General features: G+C 44.7%; 1 protein-coding gene across 1 annotated transcript in view; it reads right to left on the bottom strand.

Annotated features, from left to right (window-relative positions):
- CDK15 (cyclin dependent kinase 15) overlaps positions 1-24,019 on the bottom strand; it is a 138,359-nt gene that overhangs the window by 66,358 nt on the left and 47,982 nt on the right. Inside the window, exons 8-9 of the mRNA XM_038749494.1 lie at positions 23,120-23,240; positions 11,126-11,219 (exon numbers count right to left, since the gene is read on the bottom strand). Of these exons, the coding sequence (XP_038605422.1) occupies positions 11,126-11,219; positions 23,120-23,240 (215 nt within the window). The remainder of the gene's footprint in view (positions 1-11,125; positions 11,220-23,119; positions 23,241-24,019) is intronic.

Raw genomic sequence — 24,019 nt, 5'->3', positions numbered from 1 at the left:
AGTTTACACTTCTATTTTCTACAGAAATTTGCCAAGACAACAAACGTCTGTTTCGAGCCTGATGTTTAAAGCAGCTCAAATTTAGGATGGGGTGGTCACGGTAGAATCTTCTTCTACAATCGGCCTCCGACGTTGCTTTCAAACTTTAAATTTCCTGATCTACTGATTCCCACATAACATCCTGGTCTTCCCAATTATAATAATAATAATAAAAGCAATGATGGCATTTGTTAAGCGCTTACTATGTGCAAAGCACTGTTCTAAGCGCTGGGGGGGGATGCAATGTGATCAAGTTGTCCCACGTGGGGCTCCCAGTCTTGATCCCCATTTTTACAGATGAGGTAGCTGAGGCTCAGAGAAGTTAAGTGACTTGCCCAAGGTCACACAGCAGACTTGTGGTGGAGCCGGGATTCGAACCCATGACCTCTGACTCCAAAGCCCGGGCTCTTTCCACTGAGCCACGCTGCTTCTCTTAATTAGTTCTTAATTCTCTTAATTAGTCCCTCTCTCCTCCAGGAGAGTGGAAGCTTCTTGAGGGCAGGGAATGTGTCTTCTGTTGGACTTTCCCAAGAGTTTAGAGCAGTGCATTGCACCCAGAGGGCACTCAATAAATACCATTACTCTTATGACTAGTTATGGAGATTGCCGAACGCGAGAGCGTAGAGGAGCAGAAAAACACCCAGCATATTTCCTTTGCTCTGTGATGTAATCCCAGCTCCATCACTTGTCTGTCGTGTGACCTTGGGCAAGTCACTTCACTTCTCTGTACCTCAGTTCCCTCATCTGTAAAATGGGGATTAAGACTGTGAGCCCCATGTGGGACAGGGACTGTGTCTAACTTGATTAGCTTGTATCTACCCCAGCACTTAGAAAAGTGCTTGTCACATAGTAAGTGCTTAACAAATACCAGCATTACTTATTATTTATTAGAGAGAAGCAGCGTGGCTCAGTGGAAAGAGCACGGGCTTGGAAGTTAGAGGTCATGGGTTCGAATCCCGGCTCTGCCACTTGTCAGCTGTGTGACCTTGGGCAAGCCACTTAATCAATCAATCGTATTTATTGAGCGCTTACTGTGTGCAGAGCACTGTACTAAGCGCTTGGGAAGTACAAGTTGGCAACATGTACAGACAGTCCCTACCCAACAGTGGGCTCAATCAATCAATCAATCAATCGTATTTATTGAGCGCTTACTATGTGCAGAGCACTGTACTAAGCGCTTGGGAAGTACAAATTGGCTCACTTCTCTGTGCCTCAGTAACCTCAACTGTAAAATGGTGATAAAGACTGTGAGCCCCCCTTGGGACAACCTGATCACTTTGTATCCCCCCAGTGCTTAGAACATTGTTTTGCACATAGTAAGGGCTTAACAAATATTATTATTATTATTATTATTATTATTATTATTATTATTATTATTAGAAGGGCCCTCTCAACCTTATAGGGAAGCAGTACGGCTTTAAGGAGCGAGCAAGGTCTTGGGAGTCAGAGGAACTGGATTCTAATCCCGACTCAAGCGCTTCCCTGCTGTGTGACCTTGGGCAAGTCATTTCACTTCCTCTGTGCCTCCGTATCCTCATCTGTAAAAGTGGGGATAAGATACCTGTTCTCCCTCCCTCTTAGGCTGTGAACCCCTTACGGGGCAGAAACCGTGTCCCAGCTTATTGTATTGAATTTATTCATTCATTCAATCGTATTTATTGAGCGCTTACTGTGTGCAGAGCACTGTGCTTAGCATTTGGGAAGTACAGGTCAGCAACAAATAGAGACAATCCCTGCCCAACAATGAGCTCAGTTGTGCTGTACTTTCCCAAGCTCTTAGTACAGTGCGCTGCACACAGTAAGCACTCGATAAATACAATTGAATGAATTAATGAATGAATGAATTGGCTCCGGCGCTTGGCACAGAGTAAGCGCTTAACAAATACCACAATTATGGATTTATGATTTATACCCAGGGATTGTTTCGCCCACCACCTAGACGCAGTATCTGATGTGGGTGGGACAACTCTAATGATCTCTGAACTATTCGAACACGGCAGTCAGCCCAATAAATCGTTTTATAAGCATCGTTGCATCGTCGGTAGAGAATTGATTGCGTGCCAATGACAGGATAGGATCCGCTGATCCCCCTGGCCCGGAGCCTGGGTTTCAGGCTAAGAGACGTGTTCTCGTCTGGTGTGCGTGTCCTCGCACAAAAGAACATTGAAGAGCTGATTTCTTCCACCAAATCGGAACGTCTCGATCGGGTAAAAACGCTCCTCTCCTCAGACCCCCAAGGGGGCTGAAAAGCCACTTTTGCAGCCAATCTCCTTGAGGCAGAGAACAAAGGAGTTCATTCTTCCAACCAAACAGGGCCAAAAGAAAACAAGACACGCGTGTGTATGTGTGCGCGAAGATGTGGGCGTCCATAGGTGGGTGGGTCCCGTGCCCACAAGACATCATCAGGGCTCAGAGATCCAGCTGTGCCACCAGCGGGGCACAGGGAACAGGAAAGACTTTTAGACTTTGAGCCCACTGTTGGATAGGGACTGTCTCTATATGTTGCCAACTTGTACTTCCCAAGCGCTTAGTCCAGTGCTCTGCACACAGTAAGCGCTCAATAAATACGATTGATTGATTGAAAGAGTGGCGTCAAGACGGGATGCCAACGGAGAGAGGAAGAGGTGGACTGAAAATCGCTCCCTTTTTTCAACCAGACTGGCTCAGTTCTCTCCCATGTAGCAGAATCGTCCCAATAAGCGACCGGTGCCTTCAAGCCTCTCGTGCAGATATGTGTTCGTAAATCTCCTGTTTGGAAGCTTAAGTCTATTTTAATAGAAAACCGCCAAGATTTCCGTAAAGTTCATGGGACTCGTGAAGACTTGCGATTTTCTGGAGAAGTCATTTCCTTCTGCATGACAGCTAGAGGTTAATTCTGGGGCTTTATTTGATTGGGGTTGGCCTAGGCTCAATGGTCCTTGACCCTGATCCTTCTGGGCTTGGTGGTCCAAACCTTGGGCACTTTTAGTCTTAGAGGGCCATAATTCTGCTGTTGGGTAGGGACCGTCTCTATATGTTGCCAACTTGGACTTCCCAAGCGCTTAGTACAGTGTTCTGCACACAGTAAGCACTCACTAAATACAACTGAATGAATGAATGAGTAGTTCGGGAATCTTTAGGTTCAGTGGTCCCTAGCCCAAACCTTTAGGCTTGGCGATCCATAGCCCTGGCACTTCTAGCTCACTTTTCCTCGCTTCAAAGCCCTACTGAAAGCTCACCTCCTCCAGGCTGAGGCCCCCTTTTCCTCCGCTCCTCCTCCCCACCCCATCACCCCGACTCCCTCCCTCTGCTTTAACCCCCTCCCCACCCAACAGCAGGTAATATAGATTGATTATTCTATTCATTTTATTAGTGATGTGTATGTATCTATAATTCTATTGATTTTGATGCTATTGATGCCTGTCCACTTGCTTTGTTTTGTTATCTGTCTCTCCCTTTCTAGATCATGAACCCGTCGTTGGGTAGGGATTGTCTCTATCTGTGGCCGGATTGTACTTTCCAAGTGCTTAGTACAGTCCTCTGCACACAGTAAGCGCTCAATAAATACGATCAAATGAACTTCTGGACTTGGCAGTCCAGAGGCCCGGCACCTCGAGGAACCTGACGCTTCCGGTCAGAGAAGCAGCGTGGCTCAGTGGAAAGAGCCCGGGCTTTGGAGTCAGAGGTCATGGGTTTGAATCCCGGCTCCACCACGTGTCTGCTGTGTGACCTTGGGCAAGTCACTTAACTTCTCGGAGCCTCAGTTACCTCATCTGTAAAATGGGGATGATAACTGTGAGCCCCATGCGGGGCAACCTGATCCCCTTGTATCCCCCCCAGCACTTAGAACAGTGCTTTGCACATAGTAAGCGCTTAACAAATGCCATTATTATTATTATTATTATTATTATTATTATCATTCTGCTCATGTGACACATGAGCTCTCCAGTTCCCCGTTAAACCCCAGCCAATCTCTCCTTCTCCACCCGGAAACACCCAAGACCGGTTCACCGGTTTTACTGATTCAACTACCTTCGTCCAAAATTTGAAACTGTGGCTCTTTTGGTGTGCTCCTTGGGAGCTGGGATCAGGTCTACTACTTATTTTGTATTTTCTGAGCTCTTAATCCACAGCAAACACAGAAGGCACTTAGTTCATTCCGTAGATTGATCGAAAAGGAAAAGGTAAAAGAAGATTCCCCAAATTGGCCTGTCGGAGGGGGGGAAGAGGAAAGTGAGAGACAGAGGGACAAGCCACTGTCTTTATTGTCTATCAGGCCAATGCCTCTTATCATTATTATTATTAATTAAAATATTATAAATATTTAAAATATTATTTAAAAACAGAAATTTTAATGTGATTATATGAATATTATCATTAATAATAATAATGATAATAGTGGCATTCGTTCTAGACTTCTAGACTGTGAGACTGTTGTTGGGTAGGGACTGTCTCCACATGTTGCCAAATTGTACTTTCCAAGCTCTTAGTACAGTGCTCTGCACATGGTAAGCACTCATCATCATCAATAGTATTTATTGAGTGCTTACTGTGTGCAGAGCACTCAATAAATTCATTCATTCATTCATTCAATCATATTGATTGATACAATTTGCTTTGTTTTATTACCTGTCTCTCCCCTTCTAGACCATGAACCCGTTGTTGGGTAGGGATTGTCTCTATCTGTGGCCGAATTGTACTTTCCATGCTCTTAGTACAGTCCTCTGCACACAGTAAGTGCATATAATTGAATGAATGAATGAATGAATTCGTTAGGTGCTCGCTCTGCGCCGGGCACTGTTCTAAGCGCTGGGGTAGATACAAGATAATCAGGTTGGACACAGTCCGTAACCCACATAAGGCACACAGTCTTAATCCCCATTTTCCAGATGAGGGAACTGAGGCCCAGAGAAGTGGAGTGACTTGCCCAGGGGAGCGGAAGAACCGGGATTAAAACCCAGGTCTTTCTGATTCCAGGCCCACGTTCTGTCCTGCCTCTTGCCTTCCGTCAAGGCCCTACTGAGAGCTCACCTCCTCCAGGAGGCCTTCCCGGACTGAGCCCCTTCCTTCCTCTCCCCCTCATCCCCCTCTCCATCCCCCCCATTTTACCTCCTTCTCTTCCCCACAGCACCTGTATATATGTATATATGTTTGTACATATTTATTACTCTGTTTATTTATTTATTTTGCTTGTACCTATCTATTCTATTTATTTTATTTTGTTAGTATGTTTGGTTTTGTTCTCTGTCTCCCCCTTTTCGACTGTGAGCCCACTGTTGGGTAGGGACTGTCTCTATATGTTGCCAACTTGGACTTCCCAAGCGCTCAGTACAGTGCTCTGCACACAGTAAGCGCTCAATAAATACGATTGATTGATTGATTGATTCTGTCCGTCACCAGTGAGCTGCACAGGCCAAGTCTGGGGAACATCGGGTGCCATTTTGTAGGAGGAAACTCCGGGGAGCCTCCGCTCTCTGTGCTTTGTTCATCCTGATGGCGGTTTAATTGGCTTTCCATTTCTGATGCGAGGACATAACCCTCCATTGTACTGGGAGCAGGACAGTTGCCAGAGTCGAAAACGGATCCCGGGGCAGATAGAGGAGCCTAGTGTGTCGGGCTGGTTTCTCGGGGCAAATTGTTTCTGCAACATCAGTCATCCCCTCGAGCTTGTGTCTTTGGATTCTTTCTGCGTTTGAGCACGTAGAGCCTGCCCGAACCTGGAGAGGGGCCTCCTCCGCTGATGGAGCTCGGCCAGATTAACCTCCGCGGCCGGCTCTTGGGCCCTGGGCCCGGACCGGGGACGTCGGCCAGCAGGTCCGTCACTCGGTTGCCACGTTGCCCCATTCAGTTTCCTCCAAACGCCCATCCTGTATGCTCTGGAAACCTGTTTGCTCCAGAAGTCATTCATTCAATCGTATTTATTCATCATCATCATCAATCATATTTATTGAGCGCTTACTGGGTGCAGAGCGCTGTACTAAGCGCTTGGGAAGTACAAATTGGCAACGTATAGAGACAGTCCCTACCCAACAGTGGGCTCACAGTCTAGAAGGGGGAGACAAAACCAAACATACTAACAAAATAAAATAAATAGAATAGATATGTACAAGTAAAATAAATAAATAAATAGAGTAATGAATATGTACAAACATATATCCATATATACAGGTGCTGTGGGGAAGGGAAGGAGATAAGATGGGGGGATGGAGAGAGGGACGAGGGGGAGAGGAAGGAAGGGGCTCAGTCTGGGAAGTCCTCCTGGAGGAGGTGAGCTCTCAGTAGGGCCTTGAGCACTTATTGAGCACTTACTGTGTGTAGAGCACTGTACTAAGCGCTTGGGAAGTCCAAGTTGGCAACATCTAGAGACGGTCCCTACCCAACAGTGGGCTCACAGTCTAGAAGGGGGAGCCAGACAATAAAACAAAACATATTAACAAAATAAAATAAATAGAATAGACATGTACAAATAAAATAGAGTAATGAATACGTACAAACGTATATACATACATGTATATTGTTAATATGTTTTGTTTTGTTCTCCCTCGCGTTTGTTCCAGTCACCTATCCTGTTTACTCCGAAAATCAATCGATGGAATTTCTTGAACGCTCACTGTGGGCAGAGGACTGTACTGAAAGCTTGGGAGAGTACAATGCAACAGAGTTGTTAGACACATTCTATATGTTGCCAACTTGGACTTCCCAAGCGCTTAGTACAGTGCTCTGCACACAGTAAGCGTTCAATAAATACAATTGATTGATTGATTGATTCCCTGTCTACAAGGCGACCATTCTGTTTGTCCCAGAAAACCTGGCCTGTTTGATCTGGAAGCTCATCCCATTTGCTCCAGAATACTGTCCTGTTTGCTCCAGAAGCCAGTTCTGTTTTTTTCCAGGAGTTCATCTCATTTTTTTCCAGAAACCCACTCTGTTTGCTCCAGAATTCCATGCTGTTTATTCCAGAAGCTCATTCCAGAAAACCTCGCCCGTTTGCTTCAGAAGTCCATCCCACTTAGTCCAGAAACCTGTCCTGCTCTCTCTGGAAGCCTGCTCTATCTGTTCCAGAATCCCTTCCCATTTGTTCCTGAAAGCCTGTACTTTCCAAGCGCTTAGTACAGTGCTCTGCACACAGTAAGCGCTCAATTAATATGATTGAATGAATGAATGAATACGATTGAATGAATGAATGAATTTACTCCGGAATCCCATCCCATTAGTTCTAGAAACTTGTTCTGTTGAAAGCCTCTTCCATCTATTCCAGAAATCCATCCCCTTTGCTCCAGAAGTCCATCCTGTTTGTTCCAGAAATAATAATAATAATAATGATGGCATTTATTAAGCACTTACTATGTGCTAAGCACTGTTCTAAGCACTGGGGGGGATACAAGGTGATCAGGTTGTCCCCCGTGCGGCTCACAGCCTTCATCCCCATTTTACAGATGAGGGAACTGAGGCCCAGGGAAGTTACAGTGCTCTGCACACAGTAAGCGCTCAATAAATACGATTGATTGATTGATTGATTAAGTGACTTGCCCAAGGTCACACAGCAGACAAGTGGTGGAGCTGGAATTAGAACCCATGACCTCTGACTCCCCAGTGTTTCAAGAGTTCACCCTATTTGCTTCAGTAGCCCATTCTGCTTTTTTTTCCTTTTTAATGGTATTTATTAAGCACTTACTACGTGCTCAGCACTGTACTAAGCGCTGGGGGTAGGAACAAGCTAATCAGGTTGGACACAGCCCATATCCCACATGGAGCTCACAGTTAATAACACTAATTGTGGTATTTGTTAAGCATCTTCTATGTGCCAGGTACTCTACTAAGCGCTGGGAGGATACAAGCAAATCAGGTATTAATCCCCATTTTACAGATGGTGTAACTGAGGTACAGAGAAGTTAAATGACTTGCCCAAGGTCACACAGCAGACAAGTGGTGGAGCTGGAATTAGAACCCAGGTCCTCTATTTCCAAAGCCTGTGCTCTTTTCACTAGGCCATGCTGACTTCCAAGACCGTGGTCTTTCCTCTGAGGCATGGTGCCTCTCCAAAAACAATAATATTTACTACGAACAATAATTACTAATAAATAATAATAAATCCTCTTCCCACTACTATGTCCCAAGCTGAACTCATCTTCCCTAGTCGTAATAATAATAATAATGTTGGTATCTGTTAAGCGCTTACGATGTGCAAAGCACTGTTCTAAGCGCTGGGGTAGATACAAGGTAATCAGATTGTCCCACGAGGGGCTCACAGTCTTCATCCCCATTTTACAGATGAGGGAACCGAGGCCCAGAGAAGTGAAGTGACTTGCCCAAAGTCACACAGCTGACAAGGGGCGGAGCCAGGATTTCCTCCTTTCCCAAGTTTCCCATCATCCTAACTACCACCAGCCTGGTTCAAGTCCTCATCCCCACTTGGTGATTTCTGGAATAACTGGGATTGCATCCTCCCCACTTGAAGCAGCGTGGCTCAGTGGAAAGAGCCCGGGCTTTGGAGTCAGAGGTCATGGGTTCAAATCCTGACTCCACCAATTGTCAGCTGTGTGACTTTGGGCAAGTCACTTCACTTCTCTGGGCCTCAGTTCCCTCATCTGGAAAATGGAGATGAAGACTGTGAGCCCCCCATGGGACAACCTGATCACCTTGTAGCCTCCCCAGTGCTTAGAACAGTGCTTTGCACATAGTAAGTGCTTAATAAATGCCATTAGTATTATTATTATTATAGTCCCTGTTCCACATGGGGCTCAAACTCTTAATTCCCATTTTGCAGATGACGGAACTGAGGCCCAGAGAAGTGAAGTCACTTGCCCAAGGTCACACAGCAGACAAGTGGCGGAGGCGGGAGACATGTGGCAGTGATGTCACTTCACGTCTCTGGGCCTCAGTTTCCTCATCTACAGAATGGGGATTCAATATCTGATCTCTCTCATACTTAGGCTTTGAACCCCATATGGGACAGTCTGTGTCCAAACAGATTAACTTGTACTCATTCATTCATTCAAGAGTATTTATTGAGTGCTTACTGTGAGCAGAGCACTGTACTAAGCACTTGGGAAAGTACCCCAGTACTTAGTACAGACAGTGCTTGGCACATAGTAAGTGCTTAACAAATGCTAGTATTAGTATTTGATTATTATTATCACTAATACTAATTGTGGTGTTTCTTAAGCACGTACCATGTGCGAAGCCCTGTACTAAGGGCTGAGGTAGATAGAAGATCATCAGAGAAGCAGAGAAGCAGCATGGCTCAGTGGAAAGAGCCCAGGCTTGGTAGTCAGAGGTCATGGGTTCAAATCTCGGCTCCGCCAATTGTCGGCTGTGTGACTTTGGACAACTCACTTAACTTCTCTGTGCCTCAGTGACCTCATCTGTAAAATGGGGATGAAGACTGTGAGCCCCCTGTGGGACAACCTGATCACCTTGTAACCTCCCCAGCACTTAGAACAGTGCTTTGCACATAGTAAGCTCTTAACAAATGCCATTATTATTATTATTATTATTATTACTATTATTATTGTTGTTACTATTACATGGGGCTCACTCTCCAAGTAAGAGGGAGAAAAGGTATTTAATCCCTATTTTGCAGATGAGGGAACTGAAGCCCAGAGAAGTGAAGTGACTTATCCAAGATGACACAGCAGACAAGTGGCAGAGGCGGGCTTAATAATAATTTCATATTAATTTCATTTAATTTGTTAATTTGTTAAGTAATTAACAAAATCAAATAAATAGAATAAATATGTACAAGTAAAATAAATAAATACATCTCCACCTAGCCACTCTCTTCTCCATTTTAGGTTCTTCTCTCATTCAGTAATATTTATTGAGTACTTACCATGTGCAAAGCACTGTACTAAGTGCTTGGAAGAGTACAATAGAATACTACTAATAATAATGGTATTTGTTCAGCGCTTATCATGTAATAATAAAAATAATAATAATGTTAGTATTTGTTAAGCGCTTACTATGCGCAAAGCACTGTTCTAAGCGTGGGGTAGATACAAGGTAATCAGGTTGTCCCACGAGGGGCTCACAGTATTCACCCCCATTTTACAGCTGAGGGAACTGAGGCCCAGAGAAGTGAAGTGACTTGCCCAAAGTCACACAGCTGACAAGGGGCGGGGCCGGGATATGAACCCGTGGCCTCTGACTCCAAAGCCCGGGGTCTTTCCACGCTGCTAAACGCAGGGGCTCAAGGCCCTTCAAGGCCCTACTGAGAGGTCACCTCCTCCAGGAGGCCTTCCCAGACTGAGCCCCCTCCTTCCTCTCCCCCTCGTCCCCCTCTCCGTCCCCCTGTCTTACCTCCTTCCCTTCCCCACAGCACCTGTATATATGTAGATATGTTTGTACAGATTTATTACTCTATTTATTTATTTTACTTGTACATATCTATTGTATTTATTTTATTTTGTTAATATGTTTGGTTTTGTTCTCTGTCTCCCCCTTCTAGACTGTGAGCCCACTGTTGGGTAGGGACTGTCTCTATATGTTGCCAACTTGGACTTCCCAAGCGCTTAGTACAGTGCTCTGCACACAGTAAGTGCTCAATAAATACGATTGATTGATTGATTGATTGATTGAATGGGGCAGATGCTAGATAATCGGGTTGGACACAGTCCCTGTCCCACGGGGGGCTCACAGTCTTAATCCCCATTTTACAGATGAGGGAACCGAGGCCCAGAGAAGTGAAGTGACTTGCCCAAGGTCACACAGCAGACAAGAGACAAAGCTGGGGTTAGAACTCAGGTCCTTCTGACTCCCAAGACTGTGGCCTATCCACTAAAGACATGCTGCTTCTCCCTGCCCACAGCGAGTTCACAGTCTGTGCCCAAGTCCTCCCCTAGCTAATCAATCAATCGATCATATTTATTGAGCGCTTCCTGTGTGCAGAGCACTGTACTAAGTGCTTGGAAAGTACAAATCGGCAACATATAGAGACGGTCCCTACCCAACAACGGGCTCACAGTCTAGAAGCTAAGTGGGGCTGGGCGATGTTTACCAGGATGGTTATTTTGTCTCTATAATTCATTCAATTGTACTTATTGAGCACTTACTGTGTGCAGAGCACTGTACTAAGCGCCTGGATTGGATCTGTTGGATCTGTTCTTACCGCCCAGATCTTCTCCAGCTGCTCCAAGGTATCAGAAACGCCTGGAAACACAGGTTGGCCTTGGAGCATTTCAATGAAGATGCAGCCTGCACCCCTGGAAAAGGAGAGAAAGGAAACTGTGGTAAATCAAGCGCTTAGTACAGTGCTCTGCACACAGTAAGCACTCAATAAATACGATTGAATGAATTCCAGTGCGAACCGAGGGTCGCCGAACCATTCACTCCACACATCTGCCGAACAGCGTGACTCAGTGGAAAGAGCCTGGGCTTTGGAGTCGGAGGTCATGGGTTCAAGCCCCGGCTCCACCAATTGTCAGCTGTGTGACTTTGGGCAAGTCACTTCACTTCTCTGGGTCTCAGCTACCTCATCTGTAAAATGGGGATTAAAACTGTGAGCCCCCCCGTGGGACAACCTGATCCCCAGTGCTTAGAACAGTGCTTTGCACATAGTAAGCGCTTAATAAATGCCATTATTATTATTATAATTCTACACTGTGAGCCCGCTGTTGGGTAGGGACCGTCTCGATATGTTGCTAACTTGTACTTCCCAAGCGCTTAGTCCAGTGCTCTGCACACAGTAAGTGCTCAATAAATATGATTGAATGAATGAATGAATGAATAATGGTGGTATTTGTTAAGTGCTTACTATGTGCAAAGCACTGTTCTAAGCGCTGGGGAGGTTACAAGGTGATCTGGTTGTCCCACGAGGAGGCTCATGGACTTAATCCCCATTTTACAGGTGAGGTAACTGAGGCTCAGAGAAGTTAAGTGACTTGCCCAAGGTCACACAGCAGACATGTGGAGGTTCAGGATTCGAACCCATGACCTCTGACTCCAAAGCCCGCGCTCTTTCCACTGAGCCACGCTGCTTCTCTTGTACTTCCCAAGCACTTAGTACAGTGCTCTGCACACAGTAAGCGCTCAATAAATACATAAATAAATAAATGATGCCTGTCTCCCCCTGAATAGTAATAATAATAATAATTATGGTAATAATAATAATAATAATGGTATTTGTTAATTGCTTAATATGTACAAAGCGCTCAATAAATACAATTGAATGAATGAATGAATTCCCTGCCCACAGCGAGTTTAATATAACAGAGTTGGTAGACATATTCCCCACCCATAATGAGCTTACAGTCTAGAGGGGGAAATGGACATTAATGTAAATAATTTGTAATATAATAATAATAATAGTAATAATAATAATGGTATTTGTTAAGCACTTACTATGTGCCCAGCACTGTTCTAAGTGCTGGCATAGATAAAGGGTAATGAGGTTTTCTCATGTGGGGCTCACAGTCTTAATCTCCATTTTACCGATGAGGTAACTGAGGCACAGGGAAGTTAAGTGACTTGCCCAAAGTCATACAGCTGGTAAGTGGCAGAGCCAGGATTAGAACCCATGACCTCTGACTCCCAAACCCGTGCTCTTTCCACTAAGCCACGCTGCATATATATGCATATACGTATATATATATATACACACACACACACACACACACATATAAGTATATAATTATATATATATAATATATAATTTATATTATATAATATATATAATAATATATATAATATATAATGGGTAGGGACAGTCTCTATATGTTGCCAGTACTTCCCAAGCGCTTAGTACAGTGCTCTGCACATAGCAAGCGCTCAATAAATACGATTGATGATGATGATGATGCAAAGCACTGTTCTAAGCACTGGGGGGATACAAGGTGATTAGGTTGTCCCACGGGGGGCTCACAGTCTTAATCCCCATTTTACAGGTGAGGGAACTGAGGCTCAGAGAAGTGAGCCTCCCCCTCGTCCCCCTCTCCATCCCCCCCATCTTACCTCCTTCCCTTCCCCACAGCACCTGTACATATGTTTGTACATATTTATTACTCTATTTATTTATTTTACTTGTACATATCTATCCTATTTATTTTTTGTTAGTATGTTTGGTTTTGTTCTCTGTCTCCCCCTTTTAGATTGTGAGCCCACTGTTGGGTAGGGACCGTCTCTATATGTTGCCAATTTGTACTTCCCAAGCGCTTAGTACAGTGCTCTGCACATAGTAAGCGCTCAATAAATGCGATTGATGATGATGATGACGATATAATTTAGGGGCCGTCTCTATATGTTGCCAACTTGTACTTCCCATGCGCTTAGTACAGCGCTCTGTACACAGTAAGTGCTCAATAAATATGATTGAATGAATGAACATAATTTATAGATCTGTGCATAGGTACATAAGACTGCCGTACTAAGTGCCTATTTGTGTTCCCTGCCTACAAGGAGCTTGCAGTCTAGAGGGGGAGACAGACATTAATATGAATTAATAATGTATAATATATACTTTCTAGGTATGTCTCTTTTTATATAGGAGTGCTGTACTAAGCGTAGGGGAGAGTAGCAATAATAATAACAATAATAACAATGGCTTTTCCTAAGTGCTTACTATGTGCCAGGCACTGTACTAACCTCTGGCAGGGGGATACAAGCAAATCGGGTTGGACACAATCCCTGTCCCATGTGGGGCTCCTACTTTCAATCCCCATTTTCCCGATGAGGTCACTGAGGCACAGAGAAGTGAAGTGACTTGCCCAAGGTCACACAGCAAACAGGTGTGTTAATATGTTAATTTTGTTAATATGTTTTGCTTTGTTGTCTGTCTCCCCTTTCTAGACTGTGAGCCCGCTGTTGGGTGGGGACCGTACCTATATGTTGCCAACTTGGACTTCCCAAGCGCTTAGTACAGTGCTCTGCACACAGTAAGTGCTCAACAAATACGATTGAATAAATGAATGAATGAATTTATTTATTTTACTTGTACATATTTATTCTATTTATTTTATTTTGTTAATATGTTTTGTTTTGTTGTCTGTCTCCCCCTTCTAGACTGTGAGCCCGCTGTTGGGTAGGGACCGGCTCTATATGTTGCCAGCTTGTACTTCCCAAGCGCTTAGTCCAGTGCTCTGCACACGGTAAGTGCTCAATAAATACGATTGAATGAATGATGCCTGTCTCCCCCCCGAATAGCAGTAATAATAATAATTATGGAAATAATAATAATAATGGTATTTGTTCATTCATTCAATTCGTTCATTCATTCATTCGTATTTATTGAGCGCTTCCTGTGTGCAGAACACTGTACTAAGCGCTTGGGAAGTATAAGTTGGCAACATATAGAAACAGTCCCTACCCAACAGGGGGCTCACAGTCTAGAAGGGGGAGACAGACAACAAAACAAAACATATTAACAAAATAAAATAAATAGAATAAATATGGACAAATAAAATAAATAAATAAATAAATAAATAGAGTAATAAATCCGTACAAACATATATACATATATCCAGGTGCTGTGGGGAGGGGAAGGAGGTAAAGTGGGAGGGATGGAGAGGGGGAGGAGGGGGAGAGGAAGGAGGGGGCTCAGTCTGGGAAGGCCTCCAAGTTAAGTGCTTACTATGTGCAAAGCACTGTTCTAAGCTCTGGGGAGGTTACAAGGTGATCAGTTTGTCCCATGGGGGGCTCACAGTTTTTAATCTCCAGTTTAATAATAATAATAATGATGGCATTTATTAAGCACTTACTATGTGCAAGGCACTGTTCTAAGCACTGGGGAGGTTACGAGGTGATCAGGTTGTCCCATGGGGGGCTCACAGTTTTTAATCCCCATTTTCCAGATGAGGGAACTGAGGCCCAGAGAAGTTAAGTGACTGGCCCAAAGTCACACAGCTGACAGTTGGCGGAGCCGGGATTTGAACCCATGACCTCTGACTCCAAAGCCCGGGCTCTTTCCACTGAGCCACGCTAAGTGCTTACTATGTACCAGGCGCTGTACCAAGCGCTGGGGTGGCCACAAGCAAATCGGGTCGGACACAGTCCCTGCCTCACGTGGGGCTCACAGTCTCAATCCCCATTTTCCAGATGAGGTCACTGAGGCCCAGAGAAGTGAAGTGACTTGCCCAAGACCACACAGCTGAAAAGTGGCGGAGCTGTGATTAGAACCCATGACTTTCTGACTTCCGGGCCTGGGCTCTAGCCACTAGGCCATGCTGCTTCTCTAGACTGTAAGCTCGTTGTGGTCAGGGAATGTCGCTCTTTATTGTTGTAGTGTACTTTCCCAAGCGCTTAGTACAGTGCCCTGCACACAATAAGCTCTCTTAATGAATGTGATTGAATGAATGAATGAATGAATGAATGAATGCTGCCGAGTGCCACCCAGTGTTGAGAAGCAGTGTGGATCAGTGGAAAGAGCCTGGGCTTTGGAGTCAGAGGTCATGGGTTCGAATCTCAGCTCTGCCAATTGTCAGCTGTGACTCTGGGCAAGTCACTTCAGTTCTCTGTGCCTCAGTTACCTCATCTGTAAAATGGGGATGAAGACTGTGAGCCCCCCGTGGGACAACCTGATCACCTTGTAACCTCCCCAGTGCTTAGAACAGTGCTTTGCACATAGTAAGTGCTTAATAAATGGATTATTATTATTATTACTTCACCCAATATCCCCCCTCGCAGTACCAGCCCTGCCCAAGCCTCCCCATCCAGTGCCCTCTTGCCTAGGCATTCATTCATTCATTCAATCATATTTATTGAGCACTTACTGTGTGCAGAGCACTGTACTAAGCGCCTGGGAAGTACAAGTTAGCGACATATAGAGACGGTCCCTACCCAACAGCAGGCTCACCGTCTTGCCCCTTCCCAGGGCCTGATGCCCTATAAACCCACTCCCCCCGGTAATTGATTTAGAAGTCTATCTCCCCCGCAAGACGGTATGCTTCTTGAGGGCGGGGATCACGCCTAACAACTATTGGGCTCTCCCAAGCGCTTAGTGCAGTGCTCTGCGCACAAGAAGCGCTCACTAAAAACCATTGATTGAGCCATCAATGTAATAATAATAATAATAATGGTGCTATTTATATTTATTATTTTATATTATATTTATATTTCATATAAATGAATAAATAATAATCATGGCATTTATTAAGTGCTTATTATGTGCAAAGCACTGTTCTAAGCACTGGGGGGGATACAAGGTGATCAAGTTGTCCCACTTGGGGCTCACTTTTAATCACAGATGAGGTAACTGAGGCACAGAGAAGTTAAATGGCTTGCCCAAGGTCACACAGCTAACAATGGGCAGAGCCGGGATTTGAACCCATGACCTCTGACTCCAAAGCCTGGGCTCTCTCCACTGAGCCACGCTGAGAGGGGTTGATTCACGCAAATAACTAAAGATTCACTTTCATTACTCTATTTGTAAAATTTCTAATGTCTGTTCCCCTTTAGGACTATCAGCTGCTTGTGGACAGAGAATGTGCTTTATAATTCTACCGTACTCTTCTGAGCGCTAAAATCCAGTGAGGGGCACTCACTGGGCACCCGATAAATACCAGGACTACTATTGTTTTAGCTCCTTATTTTAACACTGATATTTAAGACTGCTGAATTGGTAATTTGATGTTTATAAGTCACTGTTACCGCTGTCTGTCCCTGTCTTTCCCGCGTTGGATTGTCAGCTCCTCGTGTCTGGCCTCTGTCTGACCAGATTATCTTGAATTTAGTAGTTGGCATCTAGAAAGGGCTGGATCAATACCCTAACTAACTACTCTTCTGATTGCAAACTCATACCCTTCTGAGCACTAAAATCCAGTAAGGGGCACTCACTGGGCTCCCGATAAATACCAGGACTACTATTGTTTTAGCTCCTTATTTTAACACTGATATTTAAGACTGCTGAATTGGTAATTTGATGTCTAAAAGTCACCGTTACGGCTGTCTGTCTACGTCTTTCCCGCATTGTTGGATTGTCAGCTCCTTGTGTCTGGCCTCCGTCTGGCCAGATTATCTTGAATTTAGTCATTGGCATCTAGAAAGGGCTGGATCAATACCCTAACTACCCTTCTGAGTGCTAACTCGTACTCTTCTGAGCACTAAAATCCAGTGAAGGGCACTCACTGGGCACCTGATAAATACCAGAACTACTATTGTTTTAGCTCCTTATTTCAACACTGATATTTAAGACTGCTGAATTGGTAATTCGATGTCTATAAGTCACCGTTACGGCTGTCTGTCCCTGTCTTTCCCGTGTTGGATTGTCAGCTCCTCGTGTCTGGCCTCTGTCTGGCCAGATTATCTTGAATTTAGTAGTTGGCATCTAGAACGGCTGGATCAATACCCTAACTACTCTTCTGAGCGCTAAAATCCAGTGAGGGGCACTCACTGGGCACCCGATATATACCAGAACTACTATTGTTTTAGCTCCTTATTTTAACACTGATATTTAAAACTGTTGAATTGGTAATTCGATGTTTATAAGTCACCGTTACGGCTGTCTGTCCCTGTTTTTCCCTCGTTGGATTGTGAGCTCCTCGTGTCTGGCCTCTGTCTGGCCAGATTATCTTGAATTTAGTAGTTGGCATCTAGAAAGGGCTGGATCAATACCCTAACTACTCTTCTGAGCGCTAAAACCCAGTGAGGGGCACTCATTGGGCACCCGATATATACCAGAACTACTATTGTTTTAGCTCCTTATTTTAACACTGATATTTAAGACTGCTGAATTGGTAATTCGATGTTTTATAAGTCACTGTTATGGCTGTCTGTCCCTGTCTTTCCCCCGTTGGATTGTCAGCTCCTCGTGTCTGGCCTCTGTCTGGCCAGATTATCTTGAATTTAGTAGTTGGTATCTAGAAAGGGCTGGATCAATATCCTAACTACTCTTCTGAGCGCTAAAACCCAGTGAGGGGCACTCATTGGGCACCCGATATATACCAGAACTACTATTGTTTTAGCTCTTTATTTTAACACTGATATTTAAGACTCTTGAATTGGTAATTCGATGCTTTATAAGTCACCGTTACGGCTGTCTGTCCCTGTCTTTCCCGCGTTGGATTGTCAGCTCCTCGTGTCTGGCCTCTGTCTGGCCAGATTATCTTGAATTTAGTAGTTGGCATCTAGAAAGGGCTGGATCAATACCCTAACTAACTACTCTTCTGAGTGCTAACTCGTACTCTTCTGAGCGCTAAAATCCAGTGAGGGGCACTCACTGGGCACCCAATAAATACCAGGACTAATATTGTTTTAGCTCCTTATTTTAACACTGATATTTAAGACTGTTGAATTGATAATTTGATGTCTACAAGTCACCATTACGGCTGTCTGTCCCTGTCTTTCCTGCATTGTTGGATTGTCAGCTCCTTGTGCCTGGCCTCTGTCTGACCAGATTATCTTGAATTTAGTAGTTGGCATCTAGAAAGGGCTGGATCAATACCCTAACTACTCTTCTGAGCGCTAAAATCCAGTGAAGGGCACTCACTGGGCACCCGATAAATACCAGAACGACTATTGTTTTAGCTCCTTATTTTAACACTGATACTTAAGACTGCTGAATTGGTAATTTGATGTCTATAAATCACCGTTACGGCTGTCTGTCCCTGTCTTTCCCGCGTTGTGTTGTCAGCTCCTCGTGTCTGGCCTCTGTCTGGCCAGATTATCTTGAATTCAGTAGCTGACATCTAGAAAGGGCTGGATCAATACCCTAACTACTCTTCTGAGCGCTAAAATCCAGTGAGGGGCACTCAATGGGCACCCGATATATACCAAGACTACTATTGTTTTAGCTCCTTATTTTAAGACTGATATTTAAGACTGCTGAATTGGTAATTCGATGTTTATAAGTCACTGTTACGGCTGTCTGTCCCTGTCTTTCCCACGTTGGATTGTCAGCTCCTTGTGTCTGGCCTCTGTCTGGCCAGATTATCTTGAATTTAGTAGTTGGCATCTAGAACGGGCTGGATCAATACCCTAACTACTCTTCTGAGCGCTAAAATCCAGTGAGGGGCACTCACTGGGCACCCGAAAAATACCAGAACTACTATTGTTTTAGCTCCTTATTTTAACACTGATATTTAAGACTGTTGAATTGGTAATTCGATGTCATAAATCAGTGTTACAGCTGTCTGTCCCTGTCTTTCCCACATTGGAATGTCAGCTCCTTGTGTCTGGCCTCTGTCTGGCCAGATTATCTTGAATTTAGTAGTTGGCATCTAGAAAGGGCTGGATCAATACCCTAACTACTCTTCTGAGTGCTAACTCATACTCTTCTGAGCTCTAAAATCCAGTGAGGGGCACTCTCTGGGCACCCGATATATACCAGAACTATTATTGTTTTAGCTCCTTATTTTAACATTGATATTTAAGGCTGTTGAATTGGTGATTCGATGTTTATAAATCACCGTTACGGCTGTCTGTCCCTGTCTTTCCCGCGTTGGATTGTCAGCTCCTTGTGTCTGGCCTCTGTCTGGCCAGATTATCTTGAATTTAGTAGTTGGCATCTAGAAAGGGCTGGATCAATACCCTAACTACTCTTCTGAGTGCTAACTCGTACTCTTCTGAGCTCTAAAATCCAGTGAGGGGCACTCTCTGGGCACCCGATATATACCAGAACTATTATTGTTTTAGCTCCTTATTTTAACATTGATATTTAAGACTGTTGAATTGGTGATTCAATGTTTATAAATCACCGTTACGGCTGTCTGTCCCTGTCTTTCCCGCGTTGTATTGTCAGCTCCAAGTGTCTGGCCTCTGTCTGGCCAGATTATCTTGAATTTAGTAGTTGGCATCTAGAAAGGGCTGGATCAATACCCCAACTAACTAATTAACGAACTAACTGACGGGGACCGGGGGCATCCGATGAAGCGTGAACGAAAGGAAAATAAAACTCTCTCAGTGAATAGTGAGTATCTCTTTCAGACAGTGAATAGCAAGCATATGCCATTCATTTCCACAGGAAGTGGTGGAGGCAGGGAGACGCCGTAATAGTCTACTAGGGGGAAAAATTATGGATGTTTAAAGACGCATTCCATGGGGGTTGAATATCAAAGAGGGCAAACCTCATTCATTCCGTTCTCCCAATCATCCAGTTACCGCCGTCGGATCCCCCCCCGCCGGTTGGATCATTCGTCTGACTCCGAAGCGGCGTGGGCTGGTGACTAGAGCCCGAGTCTGGGAGTAAGAAGGACCTGGGTTCGAATCGTGACCCCGCCACTCCATCATCATCATCATCAATCGTATTTATTGAGCGCTTACTATGTGCAGGGCACTGTACTAAGCGCTTGGGAAGTACAAATTGGCAACATCTAGAGACAGTCCCTACCCAACAGTGGGCTCACAGTCTAAAAGGGGGAGACAGAGAACAAAACCAAACATACTAACAAAATAAAATAAATAGAATAAGAATGTACAAATAAAATAAATAAATAAATAAATAGAGTAATAAATATGTACAAACATATATACATATATACAGGTGCTGTGGGGAAGGGAAGGAGGTAAGATGGTCTGCTGTGTGACCTTGGATAAGTTGCTTCACTCCTCTGTGCCTCAGTTACACCATCTGTAAAACGGGGTTTACAACCGCGAGCCCCAAGGGGGACCGGGACCAAGTCCAATCTGATTACTTCGTATCTACTCAGCCCTCAGACTTTGGGCAAGTCACTTCACTTCTCTGGGCCTCAGTTAGCGCATCTGTAAAATGGGGATTAAGACTGTGAGCCCCCCCTGGGACAACCTGATCACCTTGTAACCTCCCCAGCGCTTAGTACAGTGTTTTGCACATAGCAAGCGCTTAATGAATGCCATTATTATTATTATTATTATTATAGTGCCTGGCATTCATTCATTCATTGTCGTATTTATTGAGCTCTTCCTGTGTGCAGAGCACTGTACTAAGCGCTTGGGAAGTACAAGTTGGCAACATATAGAGATGGTCCCTACCCAACAACGGGCTCTCAGTCTTGAAGGGGGACTGTGGCACATAGTAAGCATTCAACAAAGTTTTCAGACACGGACACTACAGGTATAAGTGAAGATTGAGCTTCCCAAGCGCTGTACAGTGCTCTGCACATAGTAAGCACTCAATAAATACGATTGATGATGATGATGATGATTGAGCGATCCCTTGGAGGATTTTGGGGATTTTCCCCTCTCTTGTGATCGGCTTTAATTGAACAGAGTCCAAGCGCTGCTCACGTCTGGGGACAAAGGCCGGGCCCTCTTTCCCGCTTCAGTCCAGGCAGGTCAGTCAGCCTATCGCGTTTATTGAGTGCTTATCGTGTGCAGAGCACTGTACTGAGCGCTTGGGAGAGTCCAATACGATGATAGCCAGACACAGTCCCTGCCCACGACGAGCTTATTCACTCATTCATTCATATTTATGGAGTGCTTAGCGTTTGCAGAGCCCTGTGCTTGGGAGAGTCTGATACAACAATGCTTTTATAATAGTAATAATGATGGCATTTATTAAGCGTTTACTATGTGCAAAGCACTGTACTAAGCGCTGAGCACTTTTATCCACCTTAATGCTTAGTACAGTGTCTGGCACATAGTAAGTGCTTAACAAATACCCCGAAAAAGAACAGTAAATAATAATAATAATGATAATTGTGATACTTGTTAAGCACTTACTATGTGTCAGGCACTGTACTAAGTACTGTAGTGGATACAAGCAAATCGGGTTGGACACGGTCCCTGTCCCACAGGGGCTCGCGGTCTTAATCCCCATTTTACAGACGAGGTCACTGAGGCCCAGAAAATAATAATAATAATAATTATAATAATGACGGTATTTGTTAAGCACTTACTATGTGCCAAGCACTGTTCTAAGCACTGGGGAGGATCCAAGGTGACCAGGTTGTCCCACGTGGGGCTCACAGTCTTAATCTCCATTTTACAGATGAGGGAACTGAGGCACAGAGAAGTTAAGTGACTTGCTCGAGGCCACACAGCTGACAATTGGCAGAGCCGGGGTTTGAAGTGAAGTGACTTGCCCAAGGCCACGCAACAGACAAGTAGGAGAGCTGGGATTAATAATAACGGCATTTATTAAGCGCTTACTATGTGCAAAGCACTGTTCTAAGCGCTGGGGGGGTTACAAGGTGATCAAGTTGTCCCACGGGGTGCTCACAGTCTTCATTCCCATTTTACAGACAAGGAAACTGAGGCCCAGAGAAGTGAAGTGACTTGCCCGAAGTCACACAGCTGACAAGTGGCAGAGCCGGGATTTGAACCCATGACCTCTGACTCCAAAGCCCAGGCTCTTTCCAGTGAGGCATGCTGCTTCTCCAAGAACTGAATTGAATTGAATTGAATTGATTAGAATTGTGAGCCCCACGTGGGACAACCTGCTTACCTTGTATCACCCCCCAGCGCTTAGAACAGTGCTTGGCACATAGTAAGCGCTTCACAAATACCATCATCATCATCAAGACCTTATGGCTTCCAGGCCCGTGGTCCACCCACTCCGCCAGCTGCTTCTCTAGAGAGACACATCCCCGGCCCAGAAGGAGCTTACAGTCTAAAGGGGCAGGTCAGCCCTTGGGCCCATCAATCAATCAATCAATCATATTTATTGAGCGCTTACTGTGTGCAGAGCACTGTACTAAGCACTTGGGAAATACAGCGTGACTCAGTGGAAAGAGCATGGGTTTGGGAGTCAGAGGTCATGGGTTCAAATCCCAGCTCTGCCGCTTCTCAGCTGTGTGACTCTGGGCAAGTCACTTAACTTCTCTGTGCCTCAGTTACCTCATCTGTAAAATGGGGTTTAAGACTGTGAGTCCCGCATGGGACAACCTGATCACCTTGCATCCTCCCCAGCGCTTAGAACAGTGCTTAACAAATACCAAAATTATTATTATTATTATTATCATTACAAGTTGGCAACATCTAGAGACAGTCCCTACCCAACAGTGGGCTCACAGTCGAGAAGGGGGAGACAGAGAACAAACCCAAACATATTAACAAAATAAAATAAATAGAATGGATAGGTACAAGTCAAATAAATTAATAAATAGAGTAATAAATCTGTACAAACATATATACAGATATCCAGGTGCTGTGGGGAGGGGAAGGAGGTAAGACGGGGGCGATGGAGAGGGGGATGAGGGGGAGAGGAAGGAGGGGGCTCAGTCTGGGAAGGCCTCCTGGAGGAGGTGAGCTTACTTACCAGATGTCCAGGTCAGAGGAATACTCGGTGGCTCCCAGCAAGGCGTCCGGGGGCCGGTACCAGAGGGTGACCACCTCGGACGAATACCACTGGCCGGGGATGGACTTGGCCCGAGCGAGACCTGAGGAGCCCGGAGAAAATCAGCAGCCCGTTAGCCTCCCCGGGATGCCCAAATAATAATAATAATAATGATGGCATTTGTTAAGCGCTTACTATGTGCAAAGCACTGTTCTAAGCGCTGGGGGGGATACAATGGGATCAAGTTGTCCCACGTGGGGCTCACAGTCTTCATCCCCATTTTACAGATGAGGTAACTGAGGCTCAGAGAAGTGAAGTGACTTGCCCAAGGTCACACAGCAGACTTGTGGTGGAGCCGGAACTCGAACCCATGACCTCTGACTCCAGAGCCCGTGCTCTTTCCACTGAGCCACGCTGCTCAAATGATGCAGCAACCGCTCCAGAGTCCGCCCTTCCCTCTCCATCCACACTGTTCCCACCACATCTCCTTTTAATCAATCAATCAATCAATCAATCAATCGTATTTATTGAGAGCTTACTGTGTGCAGAGCACTGTACTAAGCGCTTGGGAAGTACAAGTTGACAACATATAGAGATGGTCCCTACCCAACAGCGGGCTCACAGTCTAGAAGGATGGTATTTGTTAGGGGCTTACTAAGTGCCAGGCACTGTTCTAAGCTCTGGGGTAATAATAATGATAATAATAATAATAATAATAATAATAATAATAATGATAATAATAATAATAATAATAATAACGTTGGTGTTTGTTAAGTGCTTACTATGTGCCAAACACTGTTCAAAGTGCTGGGGTAATAATAATGATAATAATGATGATGGTAATAATAATAATAACAATAATAATAATAATAATGGTGGTGT

This window comes from Tachyglossus aculeatus, chromosome 7, assembly GCF_015852505.1.
Source record: "Tachyglossus aculeatus isolate mTacAcu1 chromosome 7, mTacAcu1.pri, whole genome shotgun sequence".
NCBI lineage: Eukaryota > Metazoa > Chordata > Mammalia > Monotremata > Tachyglossidae > Tachyglossus > Tachyglossus aculeatus.
Note: the sequence above shows the minus strand (reverse complement) of the source record. Positions and strands in the feature narration are given on the sequence as shown.